Below are 20,573 nucleotides of genomic sequence, written 5' to 3'. Positions count from 1 at the left end.
CTCAAAATATGGCATGCCATGAACTCCATGACTTAAACTCTATATTTTTTGCTTATATGGCAAGCCATTTTTACAAAATGTACAATTTTACTAATATTCTAGCATGTATCACTTTCAAACTTATTAAAGCATTGTATTTTTACATAAAGTCAATTGTCCCCATAGCAATTAAACAGGCAAACCTAGCAACCATTTAAAAACAGCATTATCCCTACATCAGAGCATTGTAGGGACCTGGGTATTAGCTTGTTTGACTTATGCTAACAAATGGGGCTTCCTGTATACTATGCATGGTAAAAATGATAAGTCAAGTGCTAATAACGATTAGCTACATGCTATTGATTATTATCTAAGTGCAATAACATATGCTGAAATAGCCTACCAAGTATTGGTATTTAATCAAACATGTACATGAGTGTTGCCATTAAGCAACTGCTTAGCAACCACCTAGCAATGCCATAAACATTTTAGCAACTGCCTAGCAACCACTTAGCAAGTGCAGTGCTTCCTACCAACCGCCATTCCCAGTCCTAGTGCAGTCGTGTTGGGTTTCTCAAGCCAACATCAAAGCTTGTCAACAAACTTTAGGTTCTAGTTTCCTATAATATATTTTTTTCTTCTGGAGAAAGTGGTTTTTGTTTTATTTCAGTTAGAATAAACAAGTTTTACATATTTAATGCCATTTTAAGGTCATCCCCCTAAAGCTACAGAATAATCATAGTCATACAGTGACTTGACTTATTACCCTAACGTGGCACATAAAACTAAAGAACCTAGTTAAGCCTTTAAATGTCACTATAAGCTGAATACTAGTATCTTGAAAAATATCTGGTAAAATATTAGGTACCGTCATCATGGCAAAGATAAAAGAAATCACCTACTGGAAAATAGTTATTAAAACTATTATGTTTAGAAATGTCTTCTTTCCGTTAAACAGAGTAATGAAAAAATATATATGGGGACTAATAATTACGAAGGCCTAATAATTCTGACTGTATAAGTAGCCTTGTATTTTACTGCATCAGATTTGAGCATAATGATTTCATGCTTTCTTTTCCACGGTTATGTTGCGTCACACCTTTTTCTTCTTTCTCTTCTTCTTCTTCTCCTTGGCAGCTTGAGCAGCCTTGTGCTCATAGACAAGCTCAGTTAGGTTGGCCACATATTCATCTGTCTGTTGAAGAAGGTAGGCCAGGCGCTTGTCCTTCTTCTGATCAATTAGCTTCCTGTAACCTTCTTCATCCTCAGCCTATCGGGAAAAAAAACACTGTGAGCCTATAAAGAGCTTTAAAGAGCACCTCTTCCCAAAATGTACATATTAGGGCTGTAACAGAACACAAGTGGATGTTTTTAGTTTTTCTTATAAAATTGACAGCATTTGAAAGTGGATATGAAGTTTTGAAGAGCACATACAATGTCTTGAAAAGGGTAACTCATGCATCAGCTGAAAAGTCATAGAATCATAGAATGCTCAATGTTCATTCTTTGAAATGGAAATACAGGAAGTAAAACTAGAAGCTTCAAATATGTAAAGTGGTTGAACAACCCTGTGACCCAAAACAGACCCCTATATAATATATAATGGGCCCAAATTAATATGTTGGGAGGCGATGCATTGGGGCAGTAGGTAATGCTGTCGCCTCACAGCAAGAAGGTTGCTGGTTCGAGCCTTGGCAGGGTCAGTTTTTATTTTATTGAATATAACTTTTTAATAAAACTCTCAAAATAATTGACTTTAATCACTGAGAAATGCATAAAAACATCTATTTTTTTACAAGGGGGAGCACATACTGTATACACTTATGCGCACTAGTACATCCCTATTTTACATTTTTATTTATTTACTATTTTCTAGCTAAAAATCATACCATCAGTCTCCTCATCCTCTCTTTCTCGATTCTTTCCGTCTCCTTTTTCTGCTCTCTCTCTGTGTTGGTGTGCCAGGTGGCAATGGCCTTGGACAGCTTTTGGATTTTTCCAGAGATGGACCGGTGATATTCCTTAAAATCTTTTGCATGCTGAAGAATGCTGTTGAGATACTCCTACGAGAAAAAAAATAAAGGTCAAAAAGAAGACATCAGTGTAAAGCCTAAAAAAAGACATTACAATATCAACACATTTGAATAAATTGTGCACCTTCTAACACTACCTTTTTAGATTTTTGAAGTCTCTTATGCGCATTAGATTTATCTGATTAAAAAAACAAGTAAAATTGTAATATAAAATCTTATGTGATAATAAATAATATACTGTTTGACATAAATCAATAAATGTATTGATATATTGTTAAGGTATATAATATTAATACATTTTAAAAGGAGTTTCTTCAGGATTTAGGTATGAATTAGTTTACCAGCACTTCTAAGTTTGAAAATACATTATAAAATAACTTCAAACCCATGAATTTTAACTGATTAAAACATTATAACTTAAGCTTTGAATAACTCTTTTTCTAAACACTAGAATACCAAAATAATCACTGTTGGGTAGTTACTTGTAGTCACGCTACAAGTAGTGACGCTACTAGCTTAACTACATTTCTCAGTAGCGTCGCTATTTTCTAAATCAAATAGCTTTTCTGTAGTGAAGCTATTATTTTAAGCAAGTAGCGTCCACGCAAGCTACATTTACCGATCGCAGATCAATAAGTGACGGCACTGACAGGCCCGTGTCTAGCTGGTGAAAGTAAATCAATATGATGGCAAGAATTACTATTATTTCTTCTTCCTGTTTTACAGTGGTCGACAACAAACTTTTTGGTGTGTTACTGCCACCTCTCACTCTGGTTGGTGACATCACCAAACAATCATTGGGCTGACACGAGAAACTTGCTTGACTGAAAGATGTTTGAAGGAGAGAAGTTTTTTATATATTCACTATAATGCTTATTTCTAAATATTTCCCTATAAATAAATCAATTTTTTACTATAAATGACTATACTATTTTAAATGTGTAACACCTGGTTTTATTGGATTTTTAGTTTTAGCTGTTATATACTATAATGTGTTTCTGTTAAGTAAAGCATATTATTTGCAGTAAATAATTGAACTGAACAATTAAGCCTTGTTTCATTGACAGTTTTATTGATCACAAAGATGTGATTGACTTGGATTTAAGTTGCTTTGATTTAAAAATGAAGATTGCAAAAATAGCTTAGATGTAGCTAAGCTACTTTTGCCAAGTAGCTTTTAGCTTAGCTTACTACACTTCCGTAAGGTTCGCTTTTAGCGTTCAGCTACATTTTAAGTAGAGTAGGTAATAGCTTAGCTCACTACATTTTTCAAGTGGCTTGCCTAACACTGAACATAACTTTTGTTGTACCATAAATTCACACTCCATCAGCATTTCTTCAGATTTTAAGTCAATATAGATTTACTTTAAAATAGCGAAATTGCTTATCTGGCATTGAAAAATCTACTTAAATCAAATGGAAAAGGTTATTTTCATACACACTGAGAGGCAGGTGTTCCTGTTTTATGCATGAATTCACTTTTTGTAACTTTAAAAATATATATAATAATAAATAATATACTCGCTTTGGATAAAAGCGTCTGCTAAATGACTAAATGTAAATAAATAAAAAATTAAAACTAAAACTAAACAAACAAACAAATAAATAAATAAATAAATAAAAAAGAAACATGATTTCTTAATTCAGTACCTCCAGTAAATGTATCTTTTTTTAAACTCTTTAAATAGTTGTGCTGGATAACCAAAATATTGCAGAATATTTATTCCTCAAGACTATAAACACACACAGTCCTTCAGAAATCACTATAATATTCTGATTTAATTCTCAGGAAACAATTCAGATTATTAACAATGTATTACTGTTCATCTTATACAAGGTTTCAATTCATAATTTAATTTAATTAGTTACCTAGAGCAAAACAGGTTGGAGCTTTAAACCCCATGCGCAAATACCCTTTTTGTATCTTTAAAACAATCTGCTTGTACTAGCCTTGAAAAGCACCTTAGCAAACCCTTCGGTGCAGTTTGACGGGTTCACATAACAGCTTTGATCAAATGAGTTGCACAGACGGTTAAACTCAGAATGAAATGGGAGACACTTTAAAAAAGCATTACACAGAGCTACAAACAACATGTTACTCTATCAAAGTTTGATTGAAGACTTGAAACAAAAAAATTCTGAAACATTTGTTATGCTAATAACAATGGAATGACACACTAATGTGTATTTATATAGCTCAGTTATTGTGTATGGCCATAGACTCAAAGCGGTTCACAATCATGAGGGGGAGGGGGTCTCTCCACACCACCACCAGTGTGCAGCATCCACTTTGATGATGCGACAGCAGCCACAGGACAACGGCACCAATGCGCACACCACACACCAGCTATAGGTGGAGTGAAGAGACGGTGATCAGGCCAATCTAGTGGATGAGAATGATTAAGAGGCCATAATAGTAAGACCAATGGACAGAATTTGGCCAGGCCACTGGGGTAACACCCCTACTCTTTATGAGAAGTGCCATGAGATTTTTAACGACCACAAAGAGTCAGGACCTCGGTTTAACATCTTGCCAAAAAAATAAAACTGCTCACTGACAGTATAGTGTCCCCTTCACTTTTACTGGGGCATTAGGACTCACACAGACCACAGGTTGAGCGCCCCTGCTGGCCTCACTAACACCACTTCCAACCGCAACCTAGTTTACCCATGTGGTCTCGTATCCAGGTACTGACCAGGCTCAGCCCTGTTTAGCTTCAGCAAGTAACTCGTCTTTGGCTGTAGGTTGATATGGCTGAGGCCATTTCATACTTTATATAAAAGGCTATTTTGCAATGACTGCTTCAAGATGCCTCTTGTTTTGACTTCATGTCAGGTTATTGGCTACTAGACCATTCTAGCAGATTGTTTTCTTCATCTAAAACCAACGGAGTTTGCTTTGTGTGTGGGGGTTCATTGTCTTTCTAAAACATCCACTCTGGATTCATCTTTATCTGGTAGAGCAGGTGTTGAGACAGGTAACTAAAGCAGCTAATATTCATTCAAACTGACAAGGGGCAGAGGGTTGCTTTCTAAAAAAAAAAAACTGAGATTTTAGCTGCTGTCTGGGCTTTCCATGCTTTTTTACACCTTTGTCTTCATTTGTTTAAATACATTCACCCTGTGTCATTTCCTTTTATTTTATAAACTTAACTACTAAACTAAAATTTGTTTTTATTTTTTGTATGTATGGATTGCTATGGTTGTAACTGGCAGCTGTTGAAAAGTCAACAGCATCTTTAGAATTATATTTTCTTAGAAAAATGGTTAAGTGAATGAATCTTCGCCCAACAAATGCTTAAGAATTACTTTCTCCTCATTGACTAAACGGGACAAGATCATTTAATTGCTCATAATATGACTTCTCTGAAAAGCACTGTCAGCTAGTCAATACACTATCTGACAAAAGTTTTGTCGTCTATCCCTTTTGTAAGAGCAACAAATAATACTTGACTTATAGTGGATTCGAAAAAGTGGCAGAAGGTCAATTTTTCTGAAGAATCATCTGTTGAACTGCTTTTCAATCATCACAAATACTGCAGAAGACCTACTGGAACTCGCATAGACACAAGATTCTCACAGAAATCAGTCAAGTTTGGTCATAGAAAAATCATGGTTTGAGGTTACATTCAGTATGGAACCATGCAAGTGGATGGCAACATCAACAGCCTGAGGTATTAAGACATTTGTGCTGCCCATTACATAACAAACCACAGGAGAAAGCAAATTCTTTAGCAGGATAGCGCTCCTTCTCATATTTTAGCCTCCACATCAAAGTTTCAGAGAGCAAAAAAGGACAAGGGGCTCTAGGACTGGCCAGCCCAGTCACCAGATATAAACATTATTGAGCATGTCTGGAGTAAGATGAAGGAGGAAGCATTGAAGATGAATCCAAAGAATCTTGATGAACTCTGGGAGTCCTGCAAGAAGCTTTCTTTGCCATTCCAGATGACTTTATTAATCAGTTATTCGAGTCATTGCAGGGATGTATGGATGCAGTCCTCCAAGCTCATGAGAGTCACACACAATATTAATTATTTTTTCACTGCAGCATGACTTTATATCTATCATGCTATCTATAATGTACATTATTCCAGTTAAGTGACAAGACTTTTATCTAAGCAAAGTAAGACCTGACTTCCCTAATTAAATAATTAAAAATCAAGGCATGATCATATTTTATTTTATCAAGAGGCCTTTGCCTTTCATATAAGCCACTTCTGATACCAAATGATCAACTAGATGTCAAGTTATTATTTGTTGTTCCTAAAAACCTTGGATGGGAGACAATGCTTTTGTCAGGCAGTGCATATACAACAAAGAACATGCTAGAAGCTCTGTCTGTTTTTTATCAGTAGTATAGTTTTATAGGTCACACTTGATATACTGATCAATTATCGATCACCTGATGTTTCTGTCTGCGCTTTCTCTCCTGTTCGATCTTCTGCTGCTTTTCCAGTTTCTCTGTCATGCGAGCCTCTCTCAGCGTCTGTCTCTTGCTGCGCTTGTATGCCTTGGAGTTCAGGGCTGTTTCAAGAGTTGTGTCTCGGCGCATACAGGCTACAACATCTAGCCTCAGCTGAAAAAGAAAGAAAAAAAAATCAATCATCATCATCATCTGTGGCAAACTGCATTAAGCTAATAAGCTTCATCAAATGATAATTATATTCTGATGCATTTCACACATATTTTGCCCGTAATTGTTTTTAATTACAGCACAACAAGGCCGTGAATTGAGGAGCCTGTTTTCCAAATACAACAAGGGCGCCCTCTAAAGGTTCGATGCATTACACTGAGTAAATTAAACATTCAAGGCACAACTTCAGACACCATCTCCATCCAAACAATGTGAATAGGGAAAAAGCTCAATGACACCTGGAAATCAAATATATGCATAAGCAATTTCCACTTGGTTTCTTTTAAATTATTTCATTATGTCTAAAGCACAGATGAAAAAAGTGAGAGATTTCCATTAGAAGTGTCTCCTAGCTGATGAGCGTAATAAGTTAGGCTATTAGAAACAAGCCTTTATGTTAAACTGTATGAATTACAAGCATCGATAAAAGAGAAACTTATCTGAGTACTAAATTTGTCATTAATACAATAATTTTATCACTGACTTTTATTATTGATTTTGAAATGGATCATTTCTACTTAAAAGGTCAATTGTGTTCATGGAAAGTTAAAAAAAATCAACTCAAATCTAAAAAAGGCACTGGTGTAAGCATCAATAAAATTAAATGTTTGAATATGTTCTAGTGACCATATAACAACATAGCATTATAATGACCATATACTGTATAATTATCCTTTGGATCTCCATCTGAACAGTGAAATCAAATTTGAAAAGAAAAACAGCTCATAAAACAAAGACAGTCACACAAAAGAGACAGTATGGGATCGCGCACAGTACACTTTAAACAAATATCTGTTAGCTAATGGTTTCCATATTTTGTGATTCACAAGTGCTTACTTACAGTTGTGAATTGCATTATGGGACATTGATCTCTGCTCTGTCAACAAAATCTGTTAAAAAGATTCAACTCTGTGACATTTGTTGACATTTTTGTTTTTTGAATTAATATAGTGTGTAAGAAATACTACATCAAAAAATAATTCTCTTCTAAAAGCAGAAATGTATTGGGAGGTTTTTTTTAGCATAATATACAACACTAATCCAGACAGACAATATATCACTTCAAACTATATTATTAAAATATTATAAATATTGTACATTATAAAAATGTCAATATAAGTCCCATTTTGGTGAACTATTAGTGTTTTTTTATGTTCACAAAATATGTAAAACTGCTAATTTATAAATTTTTTACAGTGTAGATGAAAAAAATAAATAAGACAAACAAAAGATGGCTAAATGTAAAGTTGTACTTCAGAACAATTTCTGCAAAAAAAGTTTAAAAAAATAAAATTTTAAAAAGAGAGAGAGAGCCAAGGGGGTCACAGTAAATACTAAATTCCGTTACTAAAAAACTGTGTTTTAAATTCTTACGTAAACTATATATATTTTTGACTTGTATCTTAATAATGAAACCAAATCTAAAATATTAATAGTTCTTGAAACTTTGCTAAAATACAGCTAGTGGTGAACTGAGGTTTTTGTAAAGTACTGTAAGGTGAAGTGTATTTAATATACAGTTGAAGTCAGAATTATTAACCCCCTTTGATTTATTTTTTTCTTCTTTTTTAAATATTTCCCAAATAATTTTGAACAGAGCAAGAACATTTTTACAGTATATCAGATACTATTTATTATTCTGGAAAAAGTCTTATTTGTTTAATTTTGGCTAAAATAAAAAGTTTTTAATAAATTAAAAAATAAATAAATAAATAAAAATGAAGGTCAAAATTATTAGCCCCTTTAAGCAAATGTTTTCGATACTCTACAGAACAAACCATCGTTATACAATAAATTGCTTAAATACCCTCACCCACCAAGCTAACTTCATTAAAAAATCTTCTCTCTGTTAAACAGAAATTGGGGGAAAAATAATAAACAAAGGGGTCAACTGTATGTCTTGAAATATTATTTCAAAAATATCTTGTAAAGTTACAATACATCACTTACATGTTTTTAAAAAAAATCTAAAAACTGCCTACCTGAAATGGTTACCTGCAGCTGCATCAGAATAATATTTGTACTTGTATCCAAAAAAAAACAATCATAACTAAATTATAACAATTACATTTTAGGGTATGTTAACATGTTTACATACATGTTTGGCGTTATAAGGTGAATACGATATAAATACAATCTAATTGTATTAACTGGCCTTAACAGCACTATTTGGAAAGATTTAAGATTGGGATGACTATGTAGAGAAGTGAATCATGCATAAAATATAACAAACTAATTACAAGCATAGATAACTGTAACAGAGCAAAGATGCTAATGAAATGAACACTTCTTTATGGTGTTCTGAGGAGTCTATGTGTGAATGTGAATGTGAATATTAAGTGAATATGTAAAACAACACGTCTTTATTGTATAAATAATTGAATAACATTAATCTTTAATAAAGTTACAATTGGTAAAATGTATTATGCATGAATGCTTTAAACTGTCCCAGGCCTTAAAACACATGCAGATAAAAAAGCAGACAAACTTAAAAAAAAAAAAAAAAAAAGCGACTCAACTTTCTCTCCATTATGATTCAACTCTTCAGTGACTCCAAAAATCTTGTGTGTTCTGTAAAAAATATTAAGTGTGACTCCTGGTGAATTACTGTATAATCCCAACTCAAAATTGCACGTCCTGTTGTGTCTACTTGATGCGCACAGTGAGATATTGACGCTGGAATAATATATTGTGCAGCCTTACTATGCACCTGTGACATGCAGTCCTGTTGTTTTGGGTGCCAACTTGCACCTGCCTATAGGGTAAAAAGACTTAACATGCATACGCATGATATCACAGTTTTTAAAAAACAATTTTTGGTGCTAGTTTTCAAAAACTTGCACTTTGCACTGTATTCTATTTTTATGTGACTTAAAACACGATCATCATAAAGGGTAGGGGTGTCAAAATTAATTGTTTCTTCGATGCACTGCCATGCAGACAATTCGACCTCAGTGCAGTAATAATCATAATCGGTCATTATGTACTGACATCATTTACCTCATATTCGCTTACTATGGCAAGGGAGACGAGCACCAACTATTTAAAAACGCAGAAACTGTGTACAATTTCACTGCATGTGTGTTTGACACTTCGAGCAGAACCCCCTATTTCACAGCAATTGATAGAATGAAAGTAAACTCCATTTCTCTCTCACACTGGGAAACTGGGGTGGTGGTTCCCATTTTTAAGAAGGGGGACCGGAAGGTCTGCTCCAACTATAGGGGGATCATACTCCTCAGCCTCCCGGGAAAAGTCTATGCCAGGATACTGGAGAGTAGGATCCAGCCAATGGTTGAACCTAGGATCCAGGAGGAACAATGCGGTTTTCGTCCAAGCCGTGGTACACTAGACCAGCTCTATACCCTCACCTGGGTGCTCGAACCAGTCCATATGTGTTTTGTGGACTTGGAGAAGCATTTGATCGTGTCCCTTGTGGCATTTTGTGGAGGATGCCCGGAGAGTATGGGGTCAGAGGCTGTCTGTTGAGGGCTGTCTCGTCCCTGTATGAACAGAGTAGGAGTCTGGTTCGCATTGCCGGCAAGAAGTCAGATTTGTTTGCAGTGAATGCTAGACTATGGCAGGGTTGCCCCCTGTCACCACATCTGTTCATTATTTTTATAGACGGAATTTGAAGGTGCAGCCTTGGGCTGGAGGGGGTTCGTTTCGGAGACCACAGGATTTCATTTCTGTTATTCACAGACGATTTTGTTCTGTAGGCTTTATTAAACATGGACCTTCAGCATGCACTGGGGCGGTTTGCTGCCGAGTGTGGTTGGAATGAGAATCAGCACTTCCAAGTCCGAGGCCATGGTGCTCCAATGGAAAAAGGTGGTTTGCAATCTCCAGGTTGGACGAAAGTCCTTACCCCAGGTGGAGGGGTTTAAATATATCGGGGTTTTGTTCACGAGTGAGGGAAGGATGGAACGTGAGATTGACAGGCGGATTGGTGCAGCGGCAGCTGTGGTCAATGTACTGCTCCATTGTGGTGAAGAAGGAGCTCAGCCGAAAGGCAAAGCTCTCGATTTACCGATCAATCTACGTTCCTACTCTCACCTATGGCCATGAGCTTTTGGTCATGACCGAAAGGACAAGATCTCAGATAAAAGCGGCTGAAATGAGTTTCCTTCAAAGCGTGGCAGGGTGCACTCTTATGGATAGAGTGAGGAGCTCTGACACCCAGGAGGAGCCCAGAGTAGAGCCGCTGCTCCTCCACATTTAGGGAAGTCAGCTAAGGTGGTTCAGGCATCGGTTTCGGATGCCTCCTTGATGCCTACCTAGGGTGGTGTTCCAGGCATGTCCCAACGGGAGGAGGCCTCGGGGAAGACCCAGGACTTGCTAGAGGGACTATGTCTCTCAGCTGGACTGGGAACGCCTCGGGGTCCCCCGGAGGAGCTGGAGGAAGTGTCTGGGGAGAGGGAAGTTCTCTATTAACCCTGCTGCCCCCGCGACCCGGCCCCGGAAAAGTGGCAGAAAATGAACGAATGAATGAATCTTTTAAAGTAATGCAGTATTTTACTCGCTACTTAAAAACTAATGTTATTACATAATTCACATTTCCTGTAATGTGCTACCCCAACGCTGGTATTTAACAGAAAAAAGAAAAGTCAAACAAGTTTGTAACAAGTAAAAGGTGAGCAAATAATGACAGAATTTTCAGTAAACTATTCTTGTACGACAAACAAAGAGTGATGTCAATGACCCACCTGCCGCTGGAAGTTGAGCAGTCTTAAAGCCTTCAGCTCCACTGTGGCTTTAGTCCGCAGATCAGGTGGCAGAGACCCTGGCAGATTCTCCAGCTCCTGAATTCTGTGAGCAATCCTGGCCTGAAGTCTTTGAACAAGAAAAGAAATGTCTGTTTTTGTTTTTTGTTAATAACAACAGAATTAAAATGGTTATTAGCAATAAAAAATATGAAAGCAAATGAAGCACAGATAACAAAACTTATGATTTCTTATCATAACAAGTTTTCTTAACAAGTTTGCTGAAAGTATAATTCACCTGCAAGATCTGAACCTTTAACTCCGCAAAAAATAGATAACACAGACAGTTATAAAAAAAAACTTGGTCTTGGTGACCTCAAGGTACATCAAACATCAACACATTTCTGATGTTGCAGACAGTGCAAGCCAGTGTAATCAACCAAGTTCTGAGGAACTTTCAGAAAACCCCGGAGGGTTTCTCACCTTTCTCTAACATTCATTAAAGCTCACAAAACAACAACAATAGTTCTTGCAACATTTTAGAGACAGAAGAGCAAAGAAAGGGAGATAGTTTTCCTTGAGCCGTTTTAAGATTCATAGTCTCTATTCCACACTGGTCTGATGTCTTACAGCATAATGTAAAAATAAATGGAACAATATTTAATGTTTCCTTTCCTTTCCTTTAAAAGTACTTTACAAATAAAATAAGTCAGCGCATTACAGCTAATCAAACAGTGGTCTAAATTATACATTGCATAGCAAATGTGTGGTATATTTGTGACACTTTAAATATAATCTAAAGAAACATCATGAATTGAAAAAATAATAATCATCAGTGTACTAAAAAGAAAAAGACTAAATTTCATGGCTTAAATTTTTTTTATACACACAATTACCATTTGGATGTGGCTTGGCTATGGAAATCAATTCTACATGAAAAAATACTATAGCACTTTAAACTATATATATTATGGATGGATGGATGGATGGATGGATGGATGGATGGATGGATGGATGGATGGATGGATGGATGGATGGATGGATGGATGGATGGATGGATGGATGGATGGATGGATGGATGGATGGATAGATGGATAGATGGATGGATGGATGGATGGATAGATGGATAGATAGATAGATAGATAGATAGATAGATAGATAGATAGATAGATAGATAGATAGATAGATAGATAGATAGATAGATAGATAGATAGATAGAAATGGTATTTACAGCTATTTGTCGAGGAATTCTGCAGAACACTAGTGGAAACAAGCAAATCATGACATTTAGCCAGTATAGGCTGCGTAGTGTAATTAAGTGAAATTTAAATACTCATTACATATAGTGTTTTACTATAGTAAAATGTAATTTCTGCAGCATACTGTATTATTATCTACAGCTGACTCAACAGTTTTTATAACAGTTTTAGTAAACTGTGATGTAGTATAATAAATACTTATTGTATCAACACAGCAACATTAGACATACCACAACAGATGAATTTAAGTATTTTACAGTGGTATTTACTAAATACAGTATTTTTCATGTGGGAAGCATCAACTTTGAAGTAACCGTTCACTTAGCTTCTCATAATGGACTCATAATTTTACAAAAGGTCTGTTTGATTCCACATAAATCATATACAGGCAATCTTTGAGAGCATTGCGTTTTTTTATTTTAAATGTTATGAAAAGCATCCTGAATGTACAATTTTAATGAGGTGGTTAATCACATGACAAAAAAAACATGATGGAAAATTAATAAACATGTTTTCAATCAAAAGAACACCTCAGGAAACATCACCGCAAAAAGAAAATAAAATTCATGACATTTAGCCAGTGTAGGGCAGTATAAGCGGAATTTAATTACTCATTACATACCGGTATTCTCTCTCTTGCAAGAGTTCGACGGGGTCCAGACCCTGAGGCTTCTGAATGGGGGTAACGCGATTCTGTTTCTGCTGGAGCTGGATAATGAGGGAGGGCTGCCCAGGTCCTGCCGGTGGTTGAGGTTGGGGCTGGGAGGTGAGGGAGGTGCTGGGAACAGGTTGTGTCCCGGTAGGAGCCAGCGGGGGAGCTGGAGAGGGTCTGCCACTGGGAGCCGAGATCAACAGCTTCTGTGGTGTACTGGATGTCTCTGCACCTTGACCTGAAAATAAAAGAGATGCACTTTGCAAACATCTTGTGAGATTTTTCAAATGTCAGGCCAGTCAAAGAAATGCTCCTGGATGCAAAATGCTCCCAGTGAAACATAAGGATTTCGTCAATACCATCAACATAACGTAACACTATGAAAAGGCATAAGTGGTGTGATTTATATTTCAGAAGCCCATTGTCGTTTATATGTTTGATCATCCTCAGAAGAGATCCTCAAAGCTTGTTGACAGGTTTAGACAGTTCAAAGCATAGTTTGAACTAACGTGTACTTATGAAATACAAAAAAAATCTTTATAAAGACTCAAACAACCCATTTCAAATCAAGTTCAATGCATTTAAGACTTCATAAAGGGCATCCAGTCCATAAATTAGAGCGTACACCCGAGAGATGATACAGAATGTTCAGAATAAATCATTAAAAAAAAAAAAAAAGGTCTGTGGATCTCGATTTCTGGCTGGGCACAATCAATCATTTGCTAAAGCTGCTATGAGGGCATTTTATAAAAAGCACTGAAATGTCAATTGACCTGAGGTGGTGAATATCATCTTGCAAAATTATAACCAATAAGCAGCATAATTAAAATCAAACCAGACTGACTCGCCAATCAAGTTCACTTGAAAAGATGAACAATGATCTTTAATTTGTCTGAACTTCGCTGACTTTCCCGTGGAGATCTAGCAATTCATGAATTAATTCACTGTCATTTGAAAGCATATTAGCGAGGTTATTTAACTTCTGCCCCTTGGCATTTTGTTTAAAAGTTTAATTCTTTTCAAAGTTTCACTCGTATGAAGAGTTTTGACCTTGCACAAAAATATTATCTGAGTCGGTTCATATTGGAGCAGTATGTGGAGCGAATAGACGACAGTATTGCTAAAGCTAATGGAGCGGTGGGTGGCTGGTGGCATGAGTGCTAACGAACATCATCTTGGACCGCATGCGTCATATCAGATAAATGGTGCTTACAAGTTGTATGCACATAAACAAATGCTTTTCTTTGTTAGGCTTTTTGTCTTGTTTCTAGTTCAATTATCAAAACCTAATCTTGAATCACGTTTTAAGAAATGATATGCTAAAGTTAAGTGTTTTTCCTTAAAACAAGCAAAATAATCTGCCAATGGAGTAAGCAAAATGATCTTATTTTTCCTTTAGACATAAGATTATTTTACTTACCCCATTTACAGATTATTTATAATTTATATTAATTATATTTTCTAAAACAAGACAATATGTTTTGCTTGCCTAGAAAATGCTTTTTGAAATTTGGAATAGAAACATTGTGTTAAGTGATTTTTTGCCTCCACAGTTTATATCACACATTTAAAAACCTTCAGCACATGGTATTGATACAGTAATAATCATAACCGGTTATTATGTACCAAATGATAAATCTTAACCTTGGAATTATAAGGTTATATCTGTGTCTGACTGATTTTGAGATATTGAGCTTCAAAGTTTTTGCATTCCATAGCAAACAGTATGTGTGTAACATTTGTTCATTAAATAAAAAGTCTTAAAATGTAAACAACTTATAAAAAAACAAAATCCCATAATGTAAATAAGTTGTCATTTAATAAGAATACTAATAACTCAATTTTGACAAAAATGTCAGATAGAACCTTATAATTCTAAGGTGACGAAATGGCATTTATTGCATAAATGGTGGTAGCTTACGGTGAGGGGGAAGACCGCAAGTAATTAAGACGCTCCAACTACTTAAAGAGCAGATAACTTACTGGTTGTGAGTTTGCTGGACAGTCTTTCACTGACAGGAAAGTACATCGGATCCCAGCTAGGGAAAAATTAAAGCTGTAAACTCCTTGTCTCTCTCCCTTGCTCTCTGTGGCCCCTTTGACCTGCTGGCATGTTCGTGAGGTAACTTTTTATCTTCTCTCTCGGCTGTTAACAATAATGTTACACTGAAAAAAGTGTTGCATGCAGAACTGTAACAAACAATTTATTTGTGTTGAATTTAAACAAACAAATTAAGTTTAATAATGTTTAACTTAATTTGTTTGTTTAAATTCAGCCCAAATAAATTTGTGTACAACCGCTTAACGTAAAAAAATTAAGTAAATCCAAGGAATCATCTTTGAATAATTTTTTTTTGTGTACTTGCAGACCCAGACTCGACAGTGTCTGCAGAGCATTTTTTCCTCAAGCGCTGTCTATAATGGATCTGTTGTTATATCACTGTTTGCTAAACAGCGCCAGAGTCGCACTGACCAATTACAGCATTAAAGGATGAAAAGCCACTTGAATGCATCTAAACTACGAACGTACCAGAAGGCAGTCGTCCATGGCGAGCTGTTTGTTCTTATTTTATAATTAAACTTAATTTAATCTTTGCCAATTCACATCTACTTAATGTGTCAGTTTAAACTTTGTTATAATTGCATTCATTTATTTTTGTTACATAAATGAAAATCAATGTATAGATGGATAAAACCACTTCAAATATTTCATTCTCAGAAAGGTTACTGGCTTAGTTATGATTCATCTTTGTCTGCCAATTATATAAATGAATCTTCCTTGATTGAATTACCCTACAGAACAATAATGGCATCAACTGAGCAGATTAGAGCATAAACGTGTTACTGTTAATTAAACGGCTTACTCTAGATAAGCCGATTGCCATGTATACAAAAATTTCTAAAATGTAAATGTTGTCTTCATCAAAATTTAAAAAATAAATAAACATCTGCGATTGTAGACTATATAAAAATGATTTACAGCCTAAAGTGTGAGTTATTTATAATATAATATATATATATATAATATATATATATATATATATTTATACAAAATGTGTAAAAGAATGCAAATGTGTAAAGAATGTAATTCTAGAAAGTAGGGGCTCTATTTTGACAATCCATGCACAAAGTCCATAGTGCAGGGCGCAAACACATTAAGAGCGTGTCAGAATCCACTTTTGCTACTATAAGGGTGGAAAAATCTGCCTTGCGCGCACTTTCACTCAAGTGGATAGGGAAACATGTTGTAAGTACAGATATCCATTAGCCTATACATGATTAATTTTGTTTGTTAAGTGCAAAGTTTTGTATCAAAACTATTTCTAAATTTTGTTCTAATTTCCAGCAAACGAATAAATGAACAACAATAATGAAGAGTGGTCTTATATCCAAATACACATGTTGTGCCCCATATGACGTAAAACCTGACAGGTGGACAACTAAGCTTGTTTTTAATAAAACAAATATAAATATGCATATAATAAATAATACTAATAATATTATACAAAAGCAAAATGTTATGAATAAACTGAAAAAGCCCCCCAAGATGAAGAAGGCATGAACGTATGGTTTTTATATTTATGAAGGCAAGAAAATAATATTTTTTATAATATTTTAATCCTTTGTTTCTTTTTTATTTGTAAAGATATTTGCTTATTGCTGTACATACTGTGTGTGTTAAGCAATGTGTAAGCCAGGCGCACATCTAACGCGCTCTACGCTGGACAATAGACCAGCTTTGATCTGGTCTATTGAACCGTTTACTTAAGTTCCTCAAAATAGCAACGCACCAGCAATGCGCCTCAACACGCCTCATTTTTTAGACCAAAACGCCTATGGGCGCACTCATGAGCGTAAATGCTTTCGCTATTTAAACAGCGTGGTGCAAAACATCAAAACGACTCTTGCGCCAAGCTGAAGCTAGCAAACAACAATTGCTTTGCGCTTTGCGCCTTGCGCCGCATTGTACCGGGTGTATGATAACTGAGTAGTTTTTCTCAGGAATTGTATTTTACTAAGTAGTTTCAAAAATGTGTACTTTTACTTTCAACGAGTACATTTTTAGTGCAGTGTCAGTACTTTTACTCCACTACTTTCCCTTAACCTGCAGTCACTACTTTATTTCTTTCTTGTCTATAAGGATTAGAAAAATCAGTCCAGTGATTTTGATTTACACACATTTGCACAAATTACATGTAAATTCATCAGCTTTTTATAGCTTAATAATACTCACTACTCTTAAATGCTTTTGAAATTTCTACTTTTTACTCCTACTCTGAGTAATATTTACAACAGATACGTGTACGCTACTTGCACAACATTTTCAGGCAAGTAATGGTACTTTTACTTGAGTATGATTTTTCAGTACTCACTCCACCACTGCCCACAGCTAAAGATTAAATACAGCACACACATACAGTACCTTCAGTCCATTGTTTTGGCCCAGAGCTCTGAGTATGAGTCTGCATGGCTGGAGACAGACACTGGCCACTTGCAGGCCCTCCATGAGGCATTGGCATACCTAGAAAAAAAGACAAGGATTGCGTTAAAAATCTAGCATTATAACCTTTTAAGTTTTCTTATAACCTGTTGACTTGTTAAAAACAATAAAAAGCAGTTAATAACATAATATTCTTCGATATAGCCACTTTAAAAAGTATCATGGGGTTCTTTGAAACATGCAGTTATTCAGCATGTTGATGTAAATTCAGCTAAAACATGAAAATGGATATATTGTAGAGCTTCTCGTGTATGCTTTTAATAGCCAGTAGCATCTTGTTTATATCACAGCTCAGCCAGAGCCACTGAGCTCAGTAAAGCTGTATTTAACATCTTTTGACAACCACAGTCTAATAGCAATGCCAAGCCTGTCTAACCTTTTCTTCTCCTAATCTCCTCTATAGGTTTTTTTAAAATATAGCATTCTGTGAAGAATTCAAATGAGTTTGATACGCTTTGTGGTCTGCGCCGACCCATGCATATGATCCGCTTGTGCTATCATGTTACTGGACCGAAGCAGACTGTGCATGTGCCCTTTAGCCATCTGAGTGACACTAATGCTAAACTAGTTTTCATTCACCCCAATGGAAAGCATATACATCAGCTTAATCATGTGTTCGCTATAATGCACTATGTGCCATTCACCATAGAAAAAATTTAATTGTGTGAATATGTAACCATATTCAGACGCAGCTTTAGCATCTAAGTTAAATGTAGAGGGTAAGAATCTTCAGATTCAGATTTAATTTGACTGGACAGTAAACATGATGAGAATATAGAGTGCAGAATGCCATTTAAGAGCCTCTATTATGGGTTTTTGAAAATGACCTTGCATGCAGTGTGCAACACAGCACTAAGTGAATGAAAATGAACTAGCTGATGTTTAAATCTAAAAGTGCACCTCGTTTAAAAATATAAATTTTCAAAAAAAAAAAAATATTGATTCAGAGTTATTTAAATGATTAGTTGTTCGTCTGGATCTTTTGCCTGTTTGTATCAACATCGACATGAAACAATACCAAATCTGAAGTGCCAGATCTGGTAAAACATGGCTCTCCCTTCAAATGCTAGCAGAGTGCAGGTGTGTGTGGGACTGATCATGACTGAAGATGAGTGAACATTAATAAGCGAAAATTCTAGTGATTAATGCAGTAAAATACCATGCAATGGGGGTCGCGTCAGCCATTTGTTAAAGGAAGGTAAAGGAAGAAAGCATTATTGATGTACGGGACTTTGACTTGACAGGAATGTTATCAGTACACAGTTCATGAATCAGTTTCTTCCTCCAGTTCACAAGTGTAAATGGGATTGAAATGGTTACCTCCTTGCTTTCTCTAGCTTACAAAATATGTATTTGAATGTGCTTTGTTACTTCTAATCACTCCATGTGGATTGTACTGTATCTTGTTAACTCTTTATGTTCTCATATCGCATCTAAAACCACGTTGAAATTGTGATGCGTACCGCTTTATGGATTTAATTGCGTTTGTGAGCTTGCAATCCTCTGTAGTTTGTCATTGCTATGGCCACCATCAGTTGTTCCTACACACATGGTGGTCAAGTTTCAAAATAGTTTAGCTTTTGCCACTGTGTGGAATAATACTGAATGTGTGTCGCTGTTTTTACTTATGGTTAAGAATAGAGCAATATGCTGGGGTTTGACTACATTTGGACACATATATACTCTGCATGCACTAAGCTCTTTTATGCTGAATGCAGTCGACCAATTGCAACAGACTGGGTCATCAAGTCAATCAGCACAGATTAGCATCACCCTATTGAGGGGTCTGGGAACAAAATCGCTGAATAAATCATATGGGAGTCAATGGTATAAGTAAGTAAAATAAATGGATATTATAAGACAATGAAAGTGTTTTTGACCTTGCATGCATATCAGGTTGTTGTTGTTGGAGACTCCCAAAACCAAAATATGACCTTTTTTAATGCATTATAGAGTCTTTTAAGGTGCCATGTACACAACATTTTCAGCCAAAAACTGAACACTTTTTATGCATTTCGCTTGTTCGTTCTGAAAACACCACCATTGTTGTGTCTGTGTAAACTCCAAAAAACAAGTCTTTTAAAAACGATGATGACTAAAGGGAGGCACAACAAACGGTAACACTTTATAATAACTACACACTATGAATCATTTACTACGCATTAGCATCTTACGCTTAAGCATTAACTCTACATTAATAAACGTTAGTAAGCAGTTTATAATTGCAGCTACAAATGCTGTACTCTTAACTTACAACCACATTAATAATGTGCCTAATAATTGTATTTTCATACTTTGTTAATGATTTATTCAAGAGTAGTTGGTGGTTATTAAGATTTTTCAGAATGAGTTAGTAAATGATTAATAAACTATTGAAATCAATGCTTATATATCGTATTATTCAGGCATATATTAATGGTTACTATAAATGTTAATGAATGCTTTATTAACTCAACTTCATGCAGTTTTGTGACCTAATCTAAAGTGAGGACTATTCATGCTTTATAAATGCCTTATAAAGGACAATTACAGGCTTAGTATCAAATGAACAATAATATTTGCAATCTTATATAAATATTGCCAAATAACAGGTGTCAAAATACAACATAAAACTGGATAAAACAACATCAATATAATAATTTAACTAAATAATTATAAGCAATGTTTAAACTGTACATTAAGTTTATTTAAGATAAGGTTGCAAAGATAAATTTTTCATTTGAAGTACAGTTTAATTTGTGTATTTTCGAACGAATACGATTGAATAAAGTTGTTTATGTAATTTTTCCTGTTTCGAATTGAACTGAGCC

General features: G+C 35.4%; 1 protein-coding gene across 5 annotated transcripts in view; it reads right to left on the bottom strand.

Moving 5' to 3' along the window:
* The window catches only part of smarca2 (SWI/SNF related BAF chromatin remodeling complex subunit ATPase 2), a 111,280-nt gene that overhangs the window by 78,790 nt on the left and 11,917 nt on the right, over positions 1-20,573 (bottom strand). For all 5 annotated transcript variants that reach the window (NM_001044775.3, XM_087251350.1, XM_087251348.1 and 2 more), the window contains exons 5-10: positions 17,686-17,784; positions 13,233-13,500; positions 11,355-11,481; positions 6,418-6,591; positions 1,869-2,042; positions 1,079-1,249 (exon numbers count right to left, since the gene is read on the bottom strand). In NM_001044775.3, coding sequence (NP_001038240.2) covers positions 1,079-1,249; positions 1,869-2,042; positions 6,418-6,591; positions 11,355-11,481; positions 13,233-13,500; positions 17,686-17,784 — 1,013 coding nt within the window. The remainder of the gene's footprint in view (positions 1-1,078; positions 1,250-1,868; positions 2,043-6,417; positions 6,592-11,354; positions 11,482-13,232; positions 13,501-17,685; positions 17,785-20,573) is intronic.

Source organism: Danio rerio, chromosome 5 (genome assembly GCF_052040795.2).
Source record: "Danio rerio strain M-AB ecotype USA chromosome 5, GRCz13ab, whole genome shotgun sequence".
In the NCBI taxonomy this organism is placed as follows: domain Eukaryota; kingdom Metazoa; phylum Chordata; class Actinopteri; order Cypriniformes; family Danionidae; genus Danio; species Danio rerio.
This window is presented reverse-complemented; position numbering and strand designations above follow the sequence as displayed.